This window comes from Corticium candelabrum, chromosome 20 (genome assembly GCF_963422355.1).
Source record: "Corticium candelabrum chromosome 20, ooCorCand1.1, whole genome shotgun sequence".
NCBI lineage: Eukaryota > Metazoa > Porifera > Homoscleromorpha > Homosclerophorida > Plakinidae > Corticium > Corticium candelabrum.
The window spans coordinates 794,373-819,046 of record NC_085104.1 but is presented as its reverse complement, the minus strand read 5'-3'; the positions used below and the strand labels follow the sequence as shown (position 1 = coordinate 819,046).

At 43.3% G+C, this 24,674-nt stretch overlaps 5 protein-coding genes and 1 long non-coding RNA gene across 7 annotated transcripts; 1 reads left to right on the top strand and 5 right to left on the bottom strand.

Moving 5' to 3' along the window:
* Window positions 1–47: 47 nt before the first annotated feature.
* Window positions 48–8,638, bottom strand: LOC134195742 (salivary glue protein Sgs-3-like). Its single transcript, XM_062664824.1, has 5 exons — window positions 8,455–8,638; window positions 8,075–8,381; window positions 7,380–7,523; window positions 6,454–7,245; window positions 48–111 (listed from the first exon to the last, which is right to left on the bottom strand). Exons 1-4 carry the CDS (start codon window positions 8,533–8,535, stop codon window positions 6,860–6,862), a joined length of 918 nt encoding a protein of 305 aa, XP_062520808.1. The 5' UTR covers window positions 8,536–8,638; the 3' UTR covers window positions 48–111; window positions 6,454–6,859.
* On the bottom strand, window positions 3,036–4,997 carry LOC134196021 (52 kDa repressor of the inhibitor of the protein kinase-like). The gene is made up of 4 exons (XM_062665102.1): window positions 4,144–4,997; window positions 4,006–4,024; window positions 3,646–3,925; window positions 3,036–3,586 (listed from the first exon to the last, which is right to left on the bottom strand). The coding sequence occupies exons 1-4, from the start codon at window positions 4,995–4,997 to the stop codon at window positions 3,036–3,038; spliced, it is 1,704 nt and encodes a 567-aa protein (XP_062521086.1).
* A 3,903-nt stretch (window positions 8,639–12,541) lies between the features above and the next one.
* LOC134196020 (salivary glue protein Sgs-3-like) lies at window positions 12,542–14,388 on the bottom strand. The gene is made up of 5 exons (XM_062665101.1): window positions 14,324–14,388; window positions 14,171–14,234; window positions 13,791–14,097; window positions 13,159–13,302; window positions 12,542–12,972 (listed from the first exon to the last, which is right to left on the bottom strand). The coding sequence occupies exons 1-5, from the start codon at window positions 14,386–14,388 to the stop codon at window positions 12,542–12,544; spliced, it is 1,011 nt and encodes a 336-aa protein (XP_062521085.1).
* Window positions 14,389–16,050: 1,662 nt separating this feature from the next.
* Window positions 16,051–17,866, bottom strand: LOC134195741 (delta-like protein A). Of its 2 annotated transcripts, none has more exons than XM_062664822.1 (5): window positions 17,661–17,866; window positions 17,282–17,563; window positions 16,920–17,226; window positions 16,642–16,845; window positions 16,051–16,195 (listed from the first exon to the last, which is right to left on the bottom strand). In XM_062664822.1, exons 1-5 carry the CDS (start codon window positions 17,721–17,723, stop codon window positions 16,062–16,064), a joined length of 990 nt encoding a protein of 329 aa, XP_062520806.1. In that variant the 5' UTR covers window positions 17,724–17,866; the 3' UTR covers window positions 16,051–16,061. The 2 variants fall into 2 exon arrangements, with proteins under 2 accessions (XP_062520806.1, XP_062520807.1); XM_062664823.1 differs by having other exon boundaries at window positions 16,699–16,845.
* A 342-nt stretch (window positions 17,867–18,208) lies between these two features.
* LOC134195746 (uncharacterized) lies at window positions 18,209–24,665 on the top strand. The gene is made up of 3 exons (XR_009972414.1): window positions 18,209–18,333; window positions 20,559–20,696; window positions 24,577–24,665. It is a non-coding gene; the product is annotated as an uncharacterized LOC134195746 (long non-coding RNA).
* On the bottom strand, window positions 18,691–23,688 carry LOC134195737 (fibropellin-1-like). The gene is made up of 21 exons (XM_062664818.1): window positions 23,620–23,688; window positions 23,476–23,553; window positions 23,134–23,421; window positions 22,754–23,063; window positions 22,580–22,693; window positions 22,411–22,521; window positions 22,236–22,349; window positions 22,057–22,167; window positions 21,880–21,993; window positions 21,715–21,825; window positions 21,544–21,657; window positions 21,363–21,476; window positions 21,197–21,310; window positions 21,014–21,127; window positions 20,723–20,947; window positions 20,548–20,661; window positions 20,365–20,478; window positions 19,720–20,292; window positions 19,545–19,658; window positions 19,400–19,471; window positions 18,691–19,322 (listed from the first exon to the last, which is right to left on the bottom strand). Exons 2-21 carry the CDS (start codon window positions 23,551–23,553, stop codon window positions 18,901–18,903), a joined length of 3,441 nt encoding a protein of 1,146 aa, XP_062520802.1. The 5' UTR covers window positions 23,620–23,688; the 3' UTR covers window positions 18,691–18,900.
* Window positions 24,666–24,674: the final 9 nt, after the last annotated feature.

The following is a 24,674-nucleotide window of genomic DNA, read 5'->3' as shown; positions in this document are numbered from 1 at the left end:
AAGGTAAATTATATTGACTCTGCATGCTCTTTTCGTGTGGCTTTTCTTCTTCTTCTTTTATTTTCTTTCTCTTTTCTGTTTGAGTGCATACATCTCGAATTTGACAGGCCACTATGACATCAGCATGGACAACATGGAGTAAAAAGTTGATAACATATTGCGTATTTATTAATCTAACTATTGGCACCATTAATTGTTGAGTTGGATAATTTGATTGGGCGCGAAGGTCGAGTAGCGGTCTTGCAGCTCGAGGTTACCTAAATTCTGGCGCGCAAGAGGGCCTGGGTACGAGGCTGCCTGATCGCGCAAGAGGGCCTGGGTACGAGGCTGCCTAATCGCGCAAGAGGGCCTGGGTACGAGGCTACCTAATTTGTGCCAAGATCGGAATCGACTGATTGCGCAGAATACTGGAGTAGAGCTGTTCTGACATTTCTTGGGCATTTATAACTTCTTCCGTGCAGTTACAGCACTTTCCAGCAAATCGTTTCCGACAAGTGCAGCCGTAGTAGCCTCGTCCCCAGACTTCCTCGCGCTATTTTTGTCCGGTGCCCGTATGACAATTCCAGGCGCGAGTATATCTCTGTGTGCAGTTGCAAAGTGTACACTAACGGACCGTTCATTATTTTTTAAGTTAGGCTAGCAAAATTTACCGAAGTCCACATAGTTTGCTAAGTGACCCCTGCAAAATATGCCTGCTAAAACTTCTGGCCCCATGCACTGTCTGTCGGTTAACTTTAGACGACCCCCCATATATATAGCCTCGCCCCAGACGCAGTGTGGATTTCAGCCCCCTAGGCGCTTCCATCATCACTACCGGTGGATGGTAGTGGTGATGGAAGCGCATACGGGGCTGCAATCCACACTGCGTCTGGGGCGAGGCTACCATATATATGCATATCTAGATAAACTTGCAGTTCACTGTACAGGGTAGTTCGGAGTTCTAGAGTGCGGCCTATAGGTATGATTAATAAAGTTGGTCATTTCCATTCAACCCGCTGACAAAACAAGTAAAGCAAGAATTGCCGCTTTCAGCAATACAAGTGTAAAAGCCCTAGCTTAGCAATAAGATATACTGTTCTTGCATACAATTCTATAGTATGTATACAGCTAGACAAACCCCGAGAAAAATTATGACCAACCCTCAACAGAAGATGATGCAAATGCTTAGTCACCCCTGCAAATCACTGAATTTCAAACTTATGACCCCCACAGCAAATCTTCCAGCTCCCCCCGGACACGTAATAATGACCGGCCCCTTTAGTTAAAGTAGATTTATCGATGTAAAGTGTTGCAGAAGCAGACTAGTGTGTGAATCCAGAGCCGGATTTAGATGGGGGTTTTAGGGGGTTGAAACCTCTCTTTTCCAATTGGCGTGGTTTAATAATTTTTATATAATTTCATTAGGAAAGAGAAAATTAGTAATGCTATAAATAACTGCTAACGGTGAACCCCCTCTTTCAAAAATTCCTGGATCCGGCGTTGGAATCAATGAATGCAAGCAGTCTGATGCACTGCACGTGCCTGTACATATACACACGTGCATGTCTTGCAGTTGTATACGGGAATTTAAACTTTTTAGATGGGTTAGAGCCCGGATTGATTAGAACCCCGATTTGCGTGGAACGAAGATGTCGAATCAGAGATGTCGAATAAAGCGAATTTTACCTATTGACTTTCAAATCTTATGTGAAGGAAATACTGACTTGGTAAGTAAAACTTTCCGTTTGCAATGTACTCAAAAGTAAAAAAGAATGGTCTAGCGCGCGTTGCTTGTTCTAGGAGTACAAAAGTATGGCGCGTTCCGTTCCAGCCAAAGTAAAGAGTAAATTACTTTGTGGTAAGTCAACAGATACTGTATAGAAATGTACTTGGGTCATGCGGGTAACATGGAAATTTAGATTGAACGACCCAGGCCCTTGAGGCTCTAGTGATGTCCCGCTTTCTAGAAAATTTGGAACGAGCGTTACCGATTTTTTGTTACACCGATATCCATTTATTTAATTAAACGCCGTGGCGTTTACTCTCTACCTACGGGTTCCAACTGCGGTGTTTATTCAAGAGCGGCGTTTATTTGTTAGAGGCCCTCTCTGTACATGCTGTAGGTTTGTCATCTTTTCAGGACAACACAACACCTACCATAATGTACACTCAGTCTCTATGCATTTCAGAGGCGGATCCAGAACCCGATCGAAGGGGGGCACAAAAACCAATCAGGAATAGTATGACGTCACATTTATTAAAAGTGATGTGAAATTGCTTTAGTCTTCCATTAAATTAAGATAACAGATGTGTTAAATTCTGTTCCAAGAAACATGTATAGGTCATCGCCCGCGTTCCAGAGCAATATCATAATTATTGCCCGAGCACCGTTTATTGCACGAGCCGTAGGCGAGTGCGATAAACGGTGAGAAGGCAAGAAATATGATATTGCTCTAGAACAAGGGTGATAACCGACTTAGTTACCGGCACGTGGCCCTACCCAATGAGCGTTCGAGTAGCTGACCATATAGTTAGCGTTCCTGCTTTGGCGGCTGTAAGATTTAGTGTAAGGTTTCAGTATCAGGGACAGTCCCATGGCAAGCATGCTATAATTATATAATTGTGAGAGCGGGCAATAACTACAGTATGTGCGCAATAACTACGGTATGTGTGCAATAACTAAACAATGCAGACACTTGGCCGAATACAGATGTTATGGCACCGTCTACGAGAGCGCTCATTGGGTAGGGGCCACGTGCCGGTAACTAAGTATAGATATCTTGACTTCGTTTAGAACTACAGAAGACAAGTAAAACTGCAGCAAAGTCTTTCTGGTATGGAAGTTTAGCGTCATAAACGTGCAGGCTGCAAACGCTATTCAGACGCTTACAATGCCAACAATGACATAACAATATAGGCCAAATACTGCGAACTGTATTGAACAATATAACAATGCCAACACTGCATGAGATACTGACAACCTACTTTTAGCGACAACAGATAACGAAAACGAGGGTAGGTAATCTCACAACTATAGTACGCATTTCATACGGTGTCTATTCAAGAGGATTAACGAGCAGCATTCTCCTTGGATGCTTGAAAATAAACAAATCAACTACTGCGTTGTAGTCTAACGGAATATCCTTATTAACAAATAGCAAAACCAAGTCGTTGAGGCGATTGTTGCTCATTGTGCTGCGTAATTCTGTTTTGATATACGCCAGAGCAGAATTGCTTCGTTCTACCGTGGCGGTTGTAACCGGTGCCACCGGAAGAATGGTTATAATCCTGTGTATGTTAGGAAATCTTACTGTAGTGGCTTCTTGAAAGGCCATCGTCAAGGTTGCTGGTAGTTTTGTGTCTGCGGCTTTTTCAATACTCCACTTTTGCTTCCATAGTTGGATTTCTCGAGGAAACGTCTGAGGTGATGGCAAATCGAAGCAGAAAGTTGTAGAAACCTCGTCTACTTTCTCGTCTGTTAGAGCCGATGGGTGTGATGGTACAAGAAGAAGACCTTGAATTGCACTACTTGGTACAGCTGAAAATCGGCATTCCAGTTCTGCAATTTTTATTCTAATACTCGTCTGATGTTTCTCGCGGGCAATTCCTGCTCAATGTTTGCCGTTCGCAACACCTTGGTACGTACGTAAAGACCCTCATCATTACCAGCCAGTCTTGCCAATTCACACATTTTCTGATACGGGCGTTTGAACGCTTCGTCAACCTTTCTACGTTCATCCTCGAGGGTAGCCTTCACTACTTCGATCTCACGATAGGCATCCAAAACGTCTTGGCTGGAGCCTTGCAATTGCACGCTGAGTGACTTGGTAAAACCAAAGAAGAAGTTGTTTGTCCGGAAAGCAGCTATGAATTGTGATGACGAAATTGTTTTCAGCTGCCCGTTCGCCTCAGTTATTGCTTTGACGTCCCACTGTTTATCACTGTTCTGACATATTCGTTAAAGGCAAAGAACCAAAGACTCATAGAGTTCGTCAAAATCAGTGAAGGTGGTGTGGTGTTCAACACAGAGGGTGTCACACAATATCTAGAAAGGATAAAAATACCACCAACGTGTGTTTTCATATGAAACTACTCCTTATATCACGATCTAATTTAGTAACACGTTTAGCAAAATTGAGTAAAATCAAAAAATCCGGAACCTACCTTAAACTTTGTTTTGTGACTTGTGGCTTGTTGACAGCTTTTCTCGCCTCGTTCACACGTTCATTAGACTGTTCAAGTGCACGATTACCTTTTGGTGAGAACTTGAAAAAGATTCCAAGTGACTTCAGTGTGCAGACCATTCCATAAATTTCAGGTAACGTGGAAGACTTCGATAGAGCAAGATTTAGCTGGTGACTGCTGTAGTGATAATAAGGAGCATGAGGTGAAGACTGTCTGAACTTCGCCTGGCATCCACTAAACGCACTAGACATATTGCCAGCACCGCCGTAGCTTTGGCCTCGACAGAGACCGGCATCGAGTCCTAATTCCTGCAGAGTATGTAGCAATGCAGTACAGATGTCTTTGCCTCGAACCTTCTCACACGATACAAACTTGACTAGCAATTCACAAGGCTTTCCATTCCTAGCAAAGCAAAGAGCAACGCCGAGCTGCTCCCAGCCAGATGTGTCTGTAACCTTATCAGCTAAAATGACATAATACCAACTGGCTTTCACATCGTCAATAATAGACTTGAGAACGACTTCACCCATTGAGTCGAGAAGTGCATTTTGAGTGGTTTTTGACATATAACTGGCTCGGCTACTGCATGATTCCATATGCTCTCTTAGAACGGTATCCCCAGAATCACTGCGAAAGTCCACAAAAGCATTGAATTTACCTAGGTCTAGCCCGTCGAAAGTTGAGTTATCACGATGTGCTCTCAAAGCAGTACCTTGTCTTCCACAAAGTTCGAGGCAAGTAATTATTGATATGAGAATATTTCTGTTGCGTTTCACTCGAGCCCCTGCCCCTGCTGGCATTGACAGATCAAGTCGTTTCTCTGCGTGCATCATCGTCGCCAAGAAGGCCTACATCTTTACCATTAAATCCGTGTGATAGGAGAGATCACAGTGCACCCTTATGTCAGCTAGCGTGTCTTTCCAGTTCGTATGTGGCTCTTCAATCGGTATCCTAGCTCTTCGTCCTCCACTGTGGGCGGTACCAACAAGAATGAGAACGCGGGCCAGGCAGAACAGACCTTGACGCAGGTGGGAGTACGTAATGAATTGAAATTTTTCAATCCAACCCCTGTGGCATGTCCTCGTATACGTTCCCGACTAGCGCTTCTTGTCTTTGTAGACTCTAGTCGGTAGAACGAGATCTTGATTGGGCACACGAGTTTGGATTAATTCAAGAATATTACTCTCAGGCAGGTGAGCCCTTGCTTTACTGTCCAGAAAGTTGCTAACATCAAGACCTCTGCACACATGCATATGAATCACCCTGACCACCATTGCTTGCTGATAAGTTGGTTTCGTCGACCACACCGACATGCACTACTCCCGAGTGCTGATACTCATTATCAGAATTGCCAGTAGTCCCTAGGCTCGAACAGGAACCACAAGATCGATTACAATCTTCTAGTCTACCAACTGCTTCGTTCACAAGTTCAGACTCACCGTCAACCGCACAGTTTGCGTTCTCCTTCCGCCGTTTAACGGCTGACACGAAATAACTCTCTAAACTAGGAGTCAGTGGACGACGTTGGTACTTTTTCGACATGCCAATACCCGGGAAATGATTACACGGGAATTACGACTCTACCCGCGCTTTGGTCACGAGTTGAAGCAAGTTGACTGGATAATCTGAGTTCATGCACTGACTGACGAAAATAATCAGAAGACGTATTTCTGAAGGGGTGCACGTGCCCCAGTGCCCTCGTCTGGATCCGCTTCTGCATTTCACACTTTGAGACATCACGTTATGGCGTGCCATTTGTGTCAAAATTAGACAATGAGATGAGGCGATGAGACAATGAGATGAGATAATGAGATCATGCGATGAGACAATGAGATGAGGCGATGAGACAATGAGATGAGACGCTGAGACTGTAATATGAGATTGCAATATGGGACTGCATGATCTCATTGCCTCATCTCATTGTCTCATCGCATGATCTCATTGTCTCATCGCCTCATCTCATTGTCTAATTTTGACACAAATGGCACGCCATATCACGTGGTGAAACAGTATCTGGGTAGTCTAAAGAAACGTTTGCGTAGGCCTCCAAAGAAGTTACGAGTATACACGCTTTTTCCTTTAAATTTGGAGCAATACATTTTGTTAGATCTATTGGACTTCAGCCGGCAGGAAAGGGTCTGAGACTACACAGACGTCTAAAGACGGCTCTGAGCAATCAGACATGTCCTGGTATGTGGTGACTAGTGACGTCCACGTGACCTTGTATCCCTGCATCCTTGTACACCTACTCTAGACGTGAGTAAGCCGAAGGTTTACCACTATACTCACTGTGTTTCTTCGTTACACCTGCGACAACAATGAGCCCACGTGCTGCATTCCAATTGGTCGGCCGTCCCAGTCCACTGCACGGGTAACCTAGCGCATGCGCGCCTTGGGTTAATAATCTTTGATTTGTGTCAGTCTACTGTAAGACCGCTCTGCCTACAAGCACGATCTGGTCTGGAGAAACGCCCTGATACATATCAGTGTTAGAGTTCAGTATAAGAGACAACTGCTCTGCCTACATGTTTTAGTAGATCTAGCTAGACACAAACTGCAGCAATAGAGTCTATAGTCCACTGGATAAATGTACTCTAGAAACCTCTTCAATGCCGTATGGTTGCCTAGAGACGGTTTCTTGTGAAAGTCAGCAAACAGAATTGCAGTTAATTGTTACATGTTGTGATTGGGAATTTCATGATTTTGCTTGTATGTTTGCTGGATGAATACTTGCTTTACGTGTCGCTTTCACGCACATTTGCAAGACCAAGGTGATGCATGGCGAGAGAACGGCAGCGATTGCAACGGAAACACCGAGCGTCGTGTAGGAAAATCCTTTCTTGCATATCGTTTTTTTCTCTCCCCCCATCTTGCTGTCTCCTGTAGGTTGTTGTATCGTTGCACTTGTAGTTGAACGTTTTGTGGTTGGTCGATTGGTCGTCGGTTGGTCGGTCGTCGGCTGGTCGGTCGTCGGTTGGTTATTCGTCGGACGATTTGTGGTTGCTGTTGTTGGCGCATTTGTGGTTGGAGATTTCGTTGTCGCTGCTTGTGTAGTGACCAGCTCTGTCGTTGGTGGCTCTGCTGTATACGTATTACAAAAGAGAATTACTAGAAATTGTGTGTGTGTGTGTGTGTGTGTGTGTGTGTGTGTGTGTGTGTGTGTGTGTGTGTGTGTGTGTGAGCGTCTGCATGAGGTTTGTATATATGTAGCTAACTTGTTACGCAAGAGTAGAAGATAGGCTCTTTTGTAGCGCAGTGTTCTCCGGTGTATCCCACCTCGCAAGTACAGGCGTAGTGATTGATGCAGTTGTGACATGTCGCACCATTCTGGCATGGGTTGGACGTGCACTCGTCTAGGTCTAGTACATTGCAATGTAAATTTTATAAGCATCGCATCATTCTACTAGCTGAATAGTCGGTTCTCCGCACAGACAGATTAGATTATTTAGTGTTAATTAATTAACGTTGTACATGTATGCGGCAATATAGGAAGCAAATCCCGGATATACGATTACGCTTGCAGCCACCCACGCACGTCCCGTCACGTGCCATTTCTTACTCACCCGTATATATTAAATGCAATATCACACGTCTTTTTCGACAGTCCCGTTGGACGTCGTCACTTGAAAGACGTTGCTGCCGTTACTGAAAACAGACTAACCGAACGTGGCAGCTATTCGACGCGCATACATGGGCAAACGGAGGTAGGCGTATTTCTAGCTATAGACCCCGATTTACTAAAAATATTTTGCAGATCGGGCCAAACATATACATGCGCGCGCGCGCGCGCGCACACACACACACACACACACACACACACACACACACACACACACACACACACACACACACACACACACACACACACAACTCTCCTCTACATCTAAAGATACATACATTCGAGTCTCACCTCTGGTGCAGTTGGTGCTCGGATCTTCGTATCCGTCATTGCATATCTTGTCGCCTGTTGTTTGGTTGCAAGTGTAATGAGCAAACACCGTGTTCTGAGCAATACAGTATAATCCACAGTCATCGCCAAACCAGTCGTCGTCACATAACAGCTGCCACTCGAATGATAGTATCGTTGGAAGAATTGGCCGCGTGCCTTCCACTACACCTGTCTGAATTGTACGGCTCGCATTGAGCGTTATAAGATGATAGATATCTACAAGGTCTCCGCCAATGTCTATAATCTCTACGTACGCGTAAAGAAGTTGCTAGAAAACAATTTAAGATTTCTCAACGCCTTGCGGTCACGTGAAAACGTTTACACGCATGTGCAGTTCGTACCGGAGCTGAATTGTTGAAAGCGAAGTCGAACACTGCTTCTGTTGCATTGAATGCTTTTAGAGAGCTAACGGTTAGGTCCATGGGATAGTACGTTATTGTCTGAAATGTCTGTAGACACGGCCCGTTTGATATTTCTCCTCGGTTACAAACTTCAAAGTGATACCGGCAGGCACGATAACACCGCGGTACACGGCGTCCATCACAACAGTCGGCATTATAATTTCTTGAACTAAACGGACTTGACAACTCAGTCATATGAAGTCGAATTCGTCCGTCTCCACAAATCTAGATCAATGGACATCAGCTGTGTGTGTGTGTGTGTGTGTGTGTGTGTGTGTGTGTGTGTGTGTGTCTGTCTGTCTGTCTGTCTGTCTGTCTGTCTGTCTGTCTGTCTGCCTGTCTGTCTATCTGTCTGTCTGTCTGTCTGTCTGTGTCTCTGTCTGTGTGATTCCAAATTTGGACTACATACAAGAGATGGAGCATACCTCGTAGACGACTACTAGCAAGAGCAGGATTGTCTCGGTCACTGTCGACATGTTCAATCACTCGTGCTCTTGAAGTCTAGAACTCACTGCCGTGATGGATGGTGGCTAGTTAACACCTGTCTATAGAGATTCGCGCTTTCTATAGAGCAAAATGAAATTCTTTGATTCTTTCAGCTGTCTTGTCATTATGGGTTACCGTTGTCGCAGCAACAGTGTCTGAATGCGCATGCTTACTACGTGTGTACTTGCACGTTAGTTAATACTAATTAATTAACTAAAGGCTATTGCTGCAATTTACACAGATTATTGCCATGCCTTGTTTGAGACAAACGGGACGATAGTTGAAATATTGCCACTAGAAGAACATCGTCGTATCTCATCTATGTTTTCTCTCTAATTAGCTAACAATACATACATGTGCGAGGTTACCAATGGAAAGGAATGCAAGCGTCTGTTACTAGACGTTCAACGCTAATGTGTTAGAGTTAGCTACGAGATTCTATGCTGTGAGTTAATGTCCCGGCGTTAGCAGTTTTTGTAAAAGAAGTATAAGAATTACTGATGCAACTCCAGTTAGTGGAACTGAAAGAGCAAATGCTGCAACGGACATGTGGGCGTCTTCACAAACATTCGTTGCTTCCTCCTCTAGAGTTCACATACGCACATTTGTGATCGCAAACATTCAACAAATGAAAGCAGTATTTTGCGCTCAAATATCCGATTCCTTCAATCAATTTATACGACTTGGTAGGTAAAATATAATCGAGCCGCTTGACAGTTCTACTGTAGAAACGAACTCTATGATTCGAGAGAGTGATTGTTTGAGTCTCTCATTCAAACAAATTTAACAAATATTTTTGAGTTTGCTTTTTAGTCTGGTTGCCTTTTTTCGTTCTTCCTTTTCTTTCTCTTTTCTGTTTGAGTGCATGCATCTATAGAGCTGTAAACGAATAAGGTCATTTGACAGGCCACTTGGACTCTAGCATGGAGTTTGTTAACTTTTTGTGTAACTAACTACTGGCGCCATTTTTGAGTTGGATAATTTGCTTGTGACCATATTCGGACCGAAATCTGGTATACCACCCATCGCTGCCGCACGTCTGCAAAGATGGGCCTTGATTCTGAGTAGTTATCGGTACACCATACAGTACAAGCGCACTCAGGAACATGGAAATGCTGATGGACTTTCGAGATTGCCAACACCAGAAGAGGAGCACGAGGACTCTAGTCAGAAGGAAGCTGGTCTGTATAACTTACGGCAGATCAATGTGTTGCCAGTCACCGTCAAGGATTTAGTGCGAGATATAGATAAAGACAGCCTGTTGAATCAAGTCAAGAAGCATATTTTGTCCGGATGGCCTAGTCGAATGGACCAAATCAACCCATTATACCCCTATTTCAGTAAACAGGCACAGTTTACCTGTGAAGCCGGTTGTTTGATGTGTGGACACCGAGTGGTAGTTCCAGAGTCTCTAAGGGAGCCAGTGGTACATGAGCTTCATGAGGAGCACATGGGCGTGGTACGAATGAAAGCATTGTCAAGGATACAAGTATGGTGGCCTCAAATCGACAAAAGTATCGAATCCCTTGCTAAGAGTTGTATGGCATGTCAGCAAGAAGTAGGGCGCCGCCCTCTGCACCACTACACCCCTGAAGCTGGCCATCAAAATTGATGTATCGCTGTCACGTAGATTTTGCGGGACCGTTCATGGGTAAAATGTTCTTGTTGCTCGTGGACGCATATTCAGAAGTGATCCCAATGACAACCACATCTGCAGCGAGCACGATCGATGCGTTGAGGAGTATTTTCGCAAGTTTTAACCTACCACACCAATTAGTATCGGACAATGGTTTGCAATTCGTTTCTGCGAAATTCAACCACTTCATGAAAATGAATGGAATAAAGTGCATACGGAGCGCACCGTACCACCCCGCAAGTAACGGTCAAGTGGAAAGAGCCGTGCAAACGATGAAAAAAAGCTCAAAGTAATGCAGCAGGAGGAAGGGTCATTGACTCAGAAGCTTTCACGGTTTTTGCTAAGCTATCGATCCACCGCTCATTCTACTACCGCAGAAACGCCTAACGATTTGTTTATAGGAAGGAAACTGAGAACCAGACTCGAGTTGTTGAAACCCAATGTTCAGGAAGTGGTTTTGGGCCGACAAGATCGACAACGACAATATCAGGGAAGACGTCAGGAACGGTATTTCAACGAACAGGATACGGTATGGGTGCGAGACTCTAGGTCTAGCCAACCTTGGGTACCTGGAAAGATAGTAAAGGTTTTGGTATCGCTCACATATGAGGTCGAAGTCGAAGGGACAGTCTGTACTTGAAAACGGTATGTAGATCAACTGAAGAATCGGAGTGTCGAAAGATCGCCAAAGGATAAGCTTGAAGAGGAAGCAGGAGTAGAAATCGTTCTACCTACTGCGCAACCTAACATGCCAGCACAAGCTAGTTCAACGCCAAGCGTTCCAGGGCCAATAGTTTTGGCAGCTTCTTCATCATCTTCAGACGAGGAAGACCAGAGAGACATGGTGGAGCCACCTTTAGCAGACCATCCAGATGAGAGCGACTCTAGTGTGAACGAGACGGCCAACCCACTAGCAGAACATCACCGAGGAGAAGTCCAGCCATAGCAAGAAGACCGCCACAGAGACTGGACCTCTAAGTGTTGTAGTTAGCTAAGAAGAGGAAAGATGGTGTGTATCCGTATATGGTATAGTAGGCGGAGACTTGTCAATAGTAGCTAGTGGTACGCGTTAGAGTCAGTTTACCGTAGAGTACGTCGTTGAATAAACCAAGTGTATACAGTACCTTTCCAGTGTCTACGCGGATATTATCAAGGTTGTCGATACACGACAAACACCTACCATAATGTACACTCTATGCACTTGAGACATCACGTGGTGAAACAGCCACATGGTGAAACAGTATCTGGGTAGTCTAGAGATACGTTTGCGTAGGCCTCTAAAAGAAGTTACGAGTATACACGCTTTTTCCTTTAAATTTTGAGCAATACATTTTGTTAGATCTATTGGACTTCAGCCGGCAGATAAGGGTCCGAGACTACTGAGCAATCAGACATGTCTTGGTATGTGGTGACTAGTGACGTCCACGTGACCTTGTATCCCTGTATCCTTCTAGACCTACTGTAGACGTGAGTAAGCCGAAGGTTTACCACTATACTCAATGTGCTTCTTCGTTACACCAGCGACAACAATAAGCCCACGTGCTGCATTTCAATTGGTCGGCCGTCCCACTTCACTGCACGGGTAACCTAGCGCATGCGCGCCTCGGGTAATAATCTTTGATTTGTGTCAGTCTACTGTAAGACCGCTCTGCCTACAAGCACGGTCTGGTCTGGAGAAACGCCCTGATTCATATCAGTGTTAGAGTTCAGTATACGAGACAACTGCTCTGTCTACATGTTTTAGTAGATCTAGCTAGACACAAACAGCAGCAATAGAGTCTATAGTCCACTGGATAAATGTACTCTAGAAACCTCTTCAATGCCGTATGGTTGCCTAGAGACGGTTTCTTGTGAAAGTCAGCAAACAGAATTGCAGTTAATTGTTACATGTTGTGATTGGGAATTTCATGATTTTGCTTGTATGTTTGCTGGATGAATACTTGCTTTACGTGTCGCTTTCACGCACATTTGCAAGACCAAGGTGATGCATGGCGAGAGAACGGCAGCGATTGCAACGGAAACACCGAGCGTCGTGTAGGAATATCCTTTCTTGCATATCGTTTTTTTCTCTCCCCCCATCTTGCTGTCTCCTGTAGGTTGTTGCATGGTTGCACTTGTAGTTGAACGTTTTGTGGTTGGTTGATTAGTCGTCGGTTGATCGGTCGTCGGTTGGTCGATCGTCGCTTGGTCGGTCGTCGGCTGGTCGGTCGTCGCTTGGTTGTTCGTCAGTTGGTTAGTCGTCGGACGATTTGTGGTTGCTGTTGTTGGCGCATTTGTGGTTGGAGATTTCGTTGTCGCTACTTGTGTAGTGACCAGCTCTGTCGTTGGTGGCTCTGCTGTATACGTATTACAAAAGAGAATTACTAGAAATTGTGTGTGTGTGCGTGTGTGTGTGTGTGTGTGTGTGTGTGTGTGTGTGTGTGTGCGCGCGCGCGCGTGTGTGTGTGTGTGTGTGTGTGTGTGTGTGTGTGTGTGTGTGTGTGTGTGAGCGTCTGCATGAGGTTTGTATATATGTAGCTAACTTGTTACGCAAGAGTAGAAGATAGGCTCTTTTGTAGCGCAGTGTTCTCCGGTGTATCCCACCTCGCAAGTACAGGCGTAGTGATTGATGCAGTTGTGACATGTCGCACCATTCTGGCATGGGTTGGACGTGCACTCGTCTAGGTCTAGTACATTGCAATGTAAATTTTATAAGCATCGCATCATTCTACTAGCTGAATAGTCGGTTCTCCGCACAGACAGATTAGATTATTTAGTGTTAATTAAGTCCCGCATATAGGAAGCAAATCCCGGATATACGATTACGCTTGCAGCCACCCACGCACATCCCGTCACGTGCCATTTCTTACTCACCCGTATATAATGCAATATCACACGTCTTTTTTCGACAGTTCCTTTGGACGTCGTCACTTGAAAGACGTTGCTGCCGTTACTGAAAACAGGCTAACCGAACGTGGCAGCTATTCGACGCGCGTACACGGGCAAACGGAGGTAGGCGTATTTCTAGCTATAGACCCCGATTTACTAAAAATATTTTGCAGATCGGGCCAAACATATACATGCGCACACGCACGCGCGCGCGCGACACACACACACACACACACACACACACAGCTCTCCTCTACATATAGAGATACATACATTCGAGTCTCACCTCTGGTGCAGTTGGTGCTCGGATCTTCGTATCCGTCATTGCATATCTTGTCGCCTGTTGTTTGGTTGCAAGTGTAATGAGCAAACGCCGTGTTCTGAGCAATACAGTATAATCCACAGTCATCGCCAAACCAGTCGTCGTCACATAACAGCTGCCACTCGAATGATAGTCGCGTTGGATGAGCTGGCCGTGTGCCTTCCACTACACCTGTCTGAATTGTGCGGTTCGCATTGAGCGTTATGAGATGATAGATATCTACAAGGTCTCCGCCAATGTCTATAATCTCTACGTACGCGTAAAGAAGTTGCTAGAAAACAATTTAGGGTTTCTCAACGCCTTGCGATCACGTGAAAACGTCTACACGCAGGTGCAGTTCGTACCGGAGCTGAATTGTTAGAAGCAAAGTCGAACACTGCTTCTGTTGCATTGAACACTTTTAGAGTGCTAACGGGATGGATTATGAGATCATAGTACGTTATTGTCTGAAATGTCTGTAGACACGGCCCGTTTGATATTTCTCCTCGGTTACAAACTTCCAAGTGATACAGGCAGACGCGACGACACCGCGGTGCAAGGAGTCCATCACAACAGTCGGCATTATAATTTCTTGAACTAAGCTCACTTAACAACTCAGTCATATGAAGTCGAATTCGTCCGTCTCCACAAATCTAGATCAATGGACATCAGCTGTGTGTGTGTGTGTGTGTGTGTGTGTGTGTGTGTGTGTCTGTCTGTCTGTCTGTCTGTCTGTCTGTCTGTCTGTCTGTCTGTCTGTCTGTCTGTCAATTTCATTTATTAAAACACAAACCCTACGTTACATTTCTAACACTAGATACAAGAAATCTATCTGTCTATCTGTCTGTCTGTCTGTCTGTCTGTGTCTCTGTCTGTGTGATTCCAAATTTGGACTACATACAAGAGATGGAGGGTACCTCGTAGACGACTACTAGCAAGAGCAGGATTGTCTCGGTCACTGCCGACATATTCAATCACTCGTGCTCTTGAAATCTAGAACTCACTGCCGTGATGGATGGTGGCTAGCTAGCACCTGTTTACAGAGATTCGCGCTTTCTCTAGAGCAAAATGAAATTCTTTGATTCTTTCAGCTGTCTTGTCATTATGGGTTACTGTTGTCGCAGCAACAGTGTCTGAATGCGCATGCTTGCTACGTGTGCACTTGCACGTTAGCTAATTGCCGAGCGTAGCGAGGCTTCTAATCCGGGTCGCACAACAGAAATGGGCGTGGGCCTATATGGGTCTCCATCGAGCTTTGGTGTGTGTGTGTGTGTGTGTGTGTGTGTGTGTGTGTGTGTGTGTGTGTGTGTGTGTTTGTGTGTCTGTGTCTGTGTCTGTCTGTGTGTGTGTGTGTGTGTGTGTGTGTGTGTGTGTGTGTGTGTGTGTGTGTGTGTGTACACACACAAATCTCAAATTTCTCCTCTCCACAAACACGTTTCATGATAGGACCTACCTTAAAAAATTGTTTTCGTGTCCGACTACATATGAGTCTAAGAACGATTCGTGCAAGTGACCAAACTGCAAAGAAAATGCTTCATGAATTTCCATCGCCCCATCCTTTTGTATTGTAGATAGGGACTGTGTGTACTTGACAACCAAGAAGCACCTTCAGGAGTTGAATGCCACCTACAGTCAACTATTCACACGTCCTGTACTACAGTAAGATCAATCCTTTACTACACTGTGCTGCATCTGACACTGTTGATAGTCAATGTTTGCCGATATCAATTTCTATGTCAGTAAATACCATACCACTGTCGTTACAACGAAACTGAGTGCATACCTAGACTGTACATTTCAATTGTCTTGATCACGATCGCAAAACGATGACTACCCATACCAGGCCTTTATACGTAATCTAAATTACTAGGAAGTTTGCATGTTGAAACAAATACGTATTGTCTAGCTAGGACTCGGCGTTTCAGTAGACGGTCTGAAAGCTCCGTTGAAAGTGTTACTCACAAACGCAAGGCGCCTACGAATACCGTAGAACTAGCACTAATTTATTAACTAAAGGCTATTGCTGCAATTTACACAGATTATTGTCATGCCTTGTTTAAGGCAAACGGGACGATAGTTATAAATAGAAGGAAATATTGCCACTAGAAGAACATCGTCGTATCTCATCGACGCTTTCTCTCTAACTAGCTAACAATACATGCATGTGCAAGGTTGCCAATGGAAGGAATGCAAGCATTTGTTATTAGACATTCACAACTAATGTGTTAGAGTTAGCTACGAGATTCTATGCTTGAGTCAACGTCCCGGCGATAAGAGTTTTTGTAAAAGAAGTATAAGAATTACTGATGCAACTCCAGTTAGTGGAACTGAAAGAGCAAATGTTGTAACGGACACGTGGGCGTCTTCACAAACATTCGTTGCTTCCTCCTCTAGAGTTCACATACACACATTAGTGATCACAAACGTTCATCAAATGAAAGCAGTATTTTGCGCTCAAATATCCGATTCCTTCAATCAATTTATCCGACTCAATAGGTAAAATATAATCGAGCCGCTTGGCAGTTTTACTGTAGAAACGAACTCTATGATTCGAGAGAGTGATTGTTTGAGTCTATCATTCAAACAAATCTATCAAATATTTTTGACTCTACTCTTTAGTCTGGTTTCCTTTCTTCTTCCTTTATTTTCTTTCTCTTTTCTGTTTGAGTGCATGCATCTATAGAGCTGTAAACGAAAGAAGGTCATTTGACAGGCCACTAGGACCTTAGCATGGAGTTTGTTAACTTTTTGTGTAACTGACTATTGGCGCCATTTTTGAGTTGGATAATTTGATTGGGCGCGCAGGTCGAGTAGTGGTCTGGCAGCTCGAGGTTACCTGTATTTGCGGAATCGGCTAATTGCGCAGAAAATACTGGAGTAGAGCTGTTCTGACTTTCTTGACATTTATACGGCACAACTGCTTCCGTGCTGTTACAGAACTCTCCAACAAATCCTTTCAGACAAGTGCAGCCGTAGTAGTAGCCACAGTAATGACAAATACCGCCATTAAGACATGGATTAGACGAACAAATATTGATCTCTAAAGAAATGTGCCTGATAATTATATCATACAAAGAAATCAATATAATACATATGGAACAACTCGTTGCTTACCGTCTGAACAGTTTCTAGATGGATGTTCGTAACCGGCATTGCATATCTTGTTGCCTGTTGTGGTGTTACAAGTGTAATGAGCATGCGTCGTGTTCTGTGCAAGACAGTACGTCCCACAGTCACTATCGTACCAGTCGTCGTCACAGAGCAACTGCCACTGAAGAGTCAGAGCGAGTGGCTGTTGTAGTGTTCGCGTTCCCGTCAAAGTGGTCGTCTGACTCGCTTTGCTGACGTTCAGTGACGTCAGAAATCGGTCGATGAGCTCATCCGTGATGTCTACAACATCTAGAGTGACATAAACTTTCATCTACAACACAACATCAATAGACAGATTGCGAAAAAGGTTGTAATCGTTGATATACCGGAGCTGAACCATTGACAGTTAGATTAAAAACAGCTTCTGTATTATTGAAATCTATGGTGCCCCAGACGATGGTGCCTGGCGGGTAGTCGAAGGTTTGGCTGCGAAACGTTTCTACGCAGGATCCGTTCACTTCTCCTTTAATGCATAACTCGAAGTGATTGCGACAGCTGCGAGAACAAAACGGCAGCAATCCTTCGCAGCATTGATCGTTGTAGAGTCTCACAGCGAGGGTGTTGACCAGCCGAGTGAATTTCACTCGAATCCGACCATCACCGTCTATCTGAAAGTAAAGGTAGATGAGAGACGATGAATAGCTTGGTTGTACACAAACAAGTGACTCTTAATTAAGTAAAATGTATTTTATACACAGTATTTACCTGAGAAACAATTAGTATGGATAGAAGAAGTATCCTAGAAATTTTTTTAGCTGTTGTCTTCATGTCAGTGATGGACGCTTGTGTGGTAGACGGCTCGAATCACAGTCGTGATGATTTACACTGACCGATTTCCGTGTCTAATCACGGCGTAAATGCGATTTTCACTTCTTTCATCGGTTGTAGATCACTAGGGTGACAGGGTAGCGTTGTCGTGCGAATGAGCATGCGTAAGATACCGGTATAACCGGTTATTTCTGCGATCATGATATTTCTGCAAATTCTGCGTATAATTCACGGAGCGCAGAATTTATGGAGCGCACAAATAAAATTCGCAGATACTAGGTATTAGGCCTAGGTATTCTCGGAGTCCCAAGCAGTCTCTGGACACATGAAGACCAGTAACTGTATTCCTGATAACTTGGAACGCAGAAATTTAATTCGCAGTAATTTCAGACTGCAGAAAACCCGGTTTAGATAAACGGTATATCTGTGCTGTCTAGGTACGGTGATCCGGCAGGTCGAGGCTAGCTGCGCGGCCAGAGACATTAGCGGATTAGCGGATTTGCGCGGTCTGCCATGATAGGTTGGGCATTTGTGCGTGCGCTCTCCAGGCAGAAAGGAGGCCCAGTTTGTGGTTAGAAGTAAACCTGCGGCGAATGGTACACCAATTGAGGTGAGGTTCAGACCGTTCTGCCTGTGGTGTGCGTGTGCGTGCGTGCGTGTGTGTGTGTGTGTGTGTGTGTGTGTGTGTGTGTGTGTGTGCGCGCGTGTGTGCGCGTGTGCGTGCGTGTGCGTGCGTGTGCGTGCGTGTGTGTGTGTGTGTGTGTGTGTGTGTGCGTGTGTGTGTGTGTGTGTGTGTGTGTGCGTGCGTGTGTGTGTGTGTGCGCGTGTGTGCGTGTGCGTGTCTCATTGCATTTGGGAGTCTGAGTGATGCATTATATTGAGGGGCTGTGGCCCCTTTGGTGGTCATCTTTCTACGCCTACGGCTTACCAGACCATTCTTTATACTCTAAACGACACTTTCTTGACTGAACTAAACAAACGAGATATTTTGTGTTTATTCACCCAATGACATACAGCAATATTATTCCTAAACAATTACAAAATCGATTCATTCAAGCCACACAGTCCAAGACTATAAATTGTGCAATTTAATCTGCACTACAAAACTTGTAATTGATGTTCTCCCTCCCACAATTTTACTTCTAAAGGCCAAATTTGAAAAACATGTTGATTAGAGTTATGCTGTTGTCTTTTCCGACTGGAGTTCCCTTAGCTTGTAGCTGTCGGTAGTAGCTTCCAAATCAAAGCTCCAATTTTGATCATAACTTGGGTTTGGATAGTAATGACGTTTCAATGTTGATTGGTCTCGGGGTATAGTACCTTCACCACTGTGAGCACTCTTAGTCATCGTCTGTTGACGTGAAAGAGTGCTTCTTGTAAGAGTAGTATATTGCGTTTGGTATGACTTGAGCTCGTCCGAGGACATGTCATTCTCTACTTCTTCGTAGTCGTTTATCCGTGAGTCTAAATATGATGTCATTTGTTTGGGTGTGGAGGCAGCGTTGTACATGATCTGCCTAAGCTGAGTCAACCGATCATCGAACTTGAAGCGTTTGCAAAGGAAATAGAATAGAATGATTAATCCAATCACGACCACCCCTGAAATCCAGAAGAATAAACAATCAGACCCTTATAATCATTGATTTTGGTATTAATTAAATCTGAAATTTCTATACCATTGACAGTGCCAACGATGATACCGATGTCAGCGCTAGATAGACCACTACTGCCGTTTTCAGTGATGCCCACTAATAGACATATTGATTAATGTGCTTATCATTTCATCATGTGTTACAAACATAACTGTGTAAATTATCTGACCTTTTTCACAGTTTGTTCCCGAGTAGCCTGATTCGCAAGCACAAGTGTATCCATTTACTGCCTCACGACAACTGCCATTGTTTCGGCATGGTTGCGACATGCACTCTTCAATTTCTGAAATAAACAAATTTTTGACTTTACGTAAGCGAGCAAACATCGGTGCCAATGTGATTACCTAATTGACACTGAGGTCCTTCGTATCCGGGAAGACAATCACAACTGTATTTGTTGATGAGCTCAATACAATTTCCATTATTCTGACATGGGTTGGATAAACATTCTCTTATCTCTGTTTCACATAAACGCCCCATGTAGCCTGGGTCACAGGCACAAGTGAATTTGTTTATCTCGTCGATGCATCTTCCTCTATTCTCTCTGCATGGATTAGACGCACATTCATCAATCTGCATCTCACAGTTGTCTCCACGATAACCAGGAATACAGTCGCATGAGTATTCCCCGGGTTGGTTTACACATGCTGCACCATGTTGACAAGGATTAGAATCACATTCGTTGATATCAACTTCACAGTTACGGCCGTTGTATCCATTCTGACATTGACACGTGTAGTTATTTACTTTATCTGAACACATAGCACCATTTTGGCATGGGTTGGGATTGCAATCGTTTTCATCTGTTTGACAATTTGTGTCTATAAACCCCGCGATGCAATCGCAAGTGTAACGGGCAATATGGTCTTTGCATGTTCCTCGATTCATACACGGATTGGACAAACACTCGTCAATATCTAAATTTGGCATACATACAGTATGTATGATGTTATATCTTTTTTTTTCTTGAAAAATGTGCAGTTGATTACCTGTCTCACACTGTAGACCTGTGTATCCTGTTTGACAAGAGCATGTGTATGTATCGATACCATCAACACAAACTGCATGTCTCTGACATGTGTGGTTAACACAATTGTCAATATCTGAAATTTTAACAATTTCAGTGTCTATTAACTTTTACATGTTTTATAGGAGATTATCATGTTACTGACTTGTTTCACAGGTGTGACCTGTATATCCTGTCGGACATGTACAGACATAGAAGCCAGGGTGGTTTTCACACTTTCCTCCATGTTGACATGGGTTGGAGTTACACTCATCAATCTCTGAATTAGAACCAGAATTACAAGCATTGAATGAAGTGAGTGGGTTAGATGATGTACTTACCTTGTTCACAATGGGCACCTGTGTATCCATGAGGACATTCACATGAGTATCTGTTTACTCCATCTCTGCACGTGGCATTGCTCTGACACGGGTTGGTAGCACAGTCATCGATATTCATTTCACAATTTGTGCCCATGTATCCTTGATTGCAGGTACATTTGTAGAGATTAACTTGATGTGTACACATGCCATTCTGACAAGGATTAGACAAACATTCGTTGATATCTAAAGAATCACAGATTATTTAGAATGATAAAAGTTATTGTAAAGTCATCATACACTTATTCTTACCAACATCACATCGCTTTCCTGTGTATCCAGGAGGACAGTTGCAGTGATAGTCAGCAATGAGATCACTACAATAACCACCATTGAGACACTGCACTCTGACACAATCATCGATATCTGTTGACAATCATCAATGTTCTATTATCAATAAATCTATTTTTAAAATTTAATTAAAGTGTGTTTTACTTGTTTGACATAAAGTGTCTGTGAATCCAGTCGGACACAAACATTCGAACTGCCCAATGTTGTCTTGACAAGTGGCATTATTTTGACATGGGATGGATGCACACTCATTAATATCTAAACACCTTTTTAGTAAAATATAATAAAGTTGATCAATACATGGGCTTACTCATTGTACAGTGACTGTCTGTGTATCCTGTTTGGCAGCTGCATTGATAACTGTTCACCAGGTCAAGACAGTTGCCTCCATTTTGACATGGGTTGCTTTGACATTCGTCAATATCTAAAACAATCAAATACAATATGTCGGTGCCCGTATAATTTTGACAATGTGAATGTTTGTGTTATACTTATGTCGCAATGCTTGTCAGTGTATCCTCCTGTGCATTGACATTGATATCCATTGATCATATCCACACAAGTTCCGCTATGCTGACACGGATTGGAAGAACACTCAAAGATTTCTAAACATTTTGTTTTATTTGTATTGTATGGTCAAGTTGCATTCGCAGCCTTTCTACCTGTTTCGCATTTTGTTCCCGTGTAGCCAGCTGTACAGTTACACACGAAGAACCCGATTTGATCTCGGCATGCCCCGTTTACACAATCATGTTGATTGCACTCATCAATTTCTATTAATAAAAACTAAACAATGACTTGTTTAGTTGTGCTGGCTTGTTCCTGACCTGTTGCACAGTTGACTCCTGTGTATCCGACATCACATGAGCAAGAATATGAGTCAATGTGATTTGAGCATGTACCACCATGTAGACACGGACTCGACGAACATTCATCAATTTCTACCAAATTGAGTTACTCAAAGTTTATCTTATTGTGTTTAGTAGTCGATTTCTTGACCTAACCTGTTTGACAGTTGACTCCTGTGTATCCTAGGCTACAATTGCAACGGTAGGAAGCAACATAATCCATACAGGTACCTTGCACACATGGACTGGACGAACATTCATTCATCTCTATGAAGATTAGAAGGAGATTTATGAACGCATTTCGAAACTGCTATCATTCAACTTCCAGTTTGTACCTGTTTCACAGTGTATGCCTGTATAGCCATCCTTACAGTCACACTGGTAGCTGAGAGTGCCATCATTGCATTGGCCCCCATTTTGGCAAGGATAAGATGCACAGTCGTCTATATCTATGAGCACACATGTACATGAGGCAACATAGTTGGAATTTGAATTCGGTGAGAGTTTTACGTGTTTCACAGTTTGTTCCTGTGTAATCACGATGGCACGTGCATTTGTACGAGTTGGTTAAGTCTTGACATGTGCCATTGTTCTCACACGGAGAAGATGAACAAAAAATTGCTAATTACAAGATACAACATTCATATGTTATGTGGTGGAAATGTATCTACTTATGTACCTGTCTCACAGTGACCTCCAGTGTAGTAGTTGGGACACTGACAACTGTATCTTCGTAGATCATCACGACATGTAGCTCCATTTTGACAAGGAGTCGATTCACACTCATTAATCTCTGCACAATACGAGTCATAAAACAAGTGTGATCTTGTGTTGTGTGGTGGCCCTTTCTTACCGGTTGAACAGTTTCTGTCTGGATTCTCGTAACCTGCAAGGCATATCCTTTGTCCCGTTGTCGCGTTGCATGTGTAATGGGCTGGTGGGATTGCTGTGTCTTGAGCCACACAGTATTCACCACAATCGTTGTCATACCAGTTTTTATCACAGAGCAACTGCCACTCTACTGTCAATGTTATTGGAAGGGTTGCACGTGAACCAGTAAAGTCTGATGTCTGATTTATCAAACTGGAAGCCGCTGATATATCGATTATGTCTATTAGTTTTAGTGAAGTATCGATCACCTCTACTTGAATATAATGTTGATCCTGTAATGAAAGTTAGAGTTGGATTGATGATGCTAGCAAGTACATACATTGGACGCGACACATTTATTACCGGAGCTGATGCGTTGACGCTAAAGTTGAAAGTTCCATCACTGTCAGTAAATATAAGTAGAGAGCTTACTGGTTGTTTAATTAGATTGTAGAAATATCCTGTTTCAATTGTTTTTAAGCAGCTTCCACTTGATGTTGCTCCTTTGTAGCATATCTTAAACTTTGGAAAACACAAACGAAGGCAACGTGGAGCCGGTTCACCGTCGCAACAGTCAGCGTTGAAGTCTCTTGGGGCAAATGGACTGCTGAGCTGTTTGAATTTTACTTGTAGTCGACCGTCCCCACTGATCTAATATCCAAACACACTCAAGCTTATTTCAGCTGGCTGTAGTAATAGAAATACCTCATAGCACAACAGGAGAAGATACAAACAAGACGCAGTTCGCATTTTGTTGCCTCCCTTGGGCGTGACCAAATGCATCTGCACGTGATGCAAACAAACAGAATCTTTATCAGCACTTTGTGAATATGCAACGGACTCACAGACCAATTCACCGCTCCTTTGAAACGTATGCGTGCGTACAAACGGTTGTCAGTAACTAATTATTATCTAAAACGTAAACAACAAACGTGGCCTCGATTGCCAGACCGGTGACAAACGCGTTTCTCAAACGGGGAGACACAAAGTTCTTCTTTATTGATTCGTAGTTTGCAGTTTTTGAGAAGTAAAAATTAAGTCTAGCATTGTAAGCATATCTCATGCACGCTGCAGCTCAATTAATTAATTAATTAAAAATCATAATTTAACTTAATTTTTCTCTGTTTATGTATGGAGTTGGTTGTAGTCTACAGTAGTGTGTTTCTATTGGTTTTATTTAAAAGATTTATTAATATGCTTGTATTTTAATGTTTTATAAATAAAATTTGCTCAATCAAAAATTAATTGAGACTGTTTACATAATTATGTCAGTTTTATATAAAGAATATTACCTTGCTAGCCATTTAGCAAACTGCATCGATTTGCCGTAGTTGCTATTATGTACGTGTGCTAACCAGTTGCAAAGGGAAGTCACACCATCTGAGCTACCTACATACACTAGGTGTAACGTAGTCAACTCTAATCTAGAGGTGGATTGGTCATCGTGCATTCATACTGTTGTAGCAGAATGCGTAATTCGGTGACATCAAATAACTAAATTGAATGATTAGCGTTTCATTTAGCGTTCAAATTAGTAAATCTATCTGAAATAAGACTGTAGTGCTGTTGATGCATTTAGGAAACAGTAGATGTGGGTACGTGTGGGATGCTGTACCACATGTGATCACCAAGGTGATGATACCACAACTAGACATAGGGCGTAAACAACTAGCTTCTATATTTGAAATGGTTGCTTCATTCTAAGTATATTTGAAAGCAATTGGCTTCTCAAGTAGTATTTGAGTTTTTGTTTGAGTTTTTGAGAGAAGGGAGATGCATCATAGACTCATATCAATGGTTTTGTAGAATTGGGGTGATGACAATCAAGTAACTCCCACATGATCTAAACCTGGAGGTGTGAGATATCTATCTTGTTGGAGGTGGATTCTGATGGCTCCACAGTA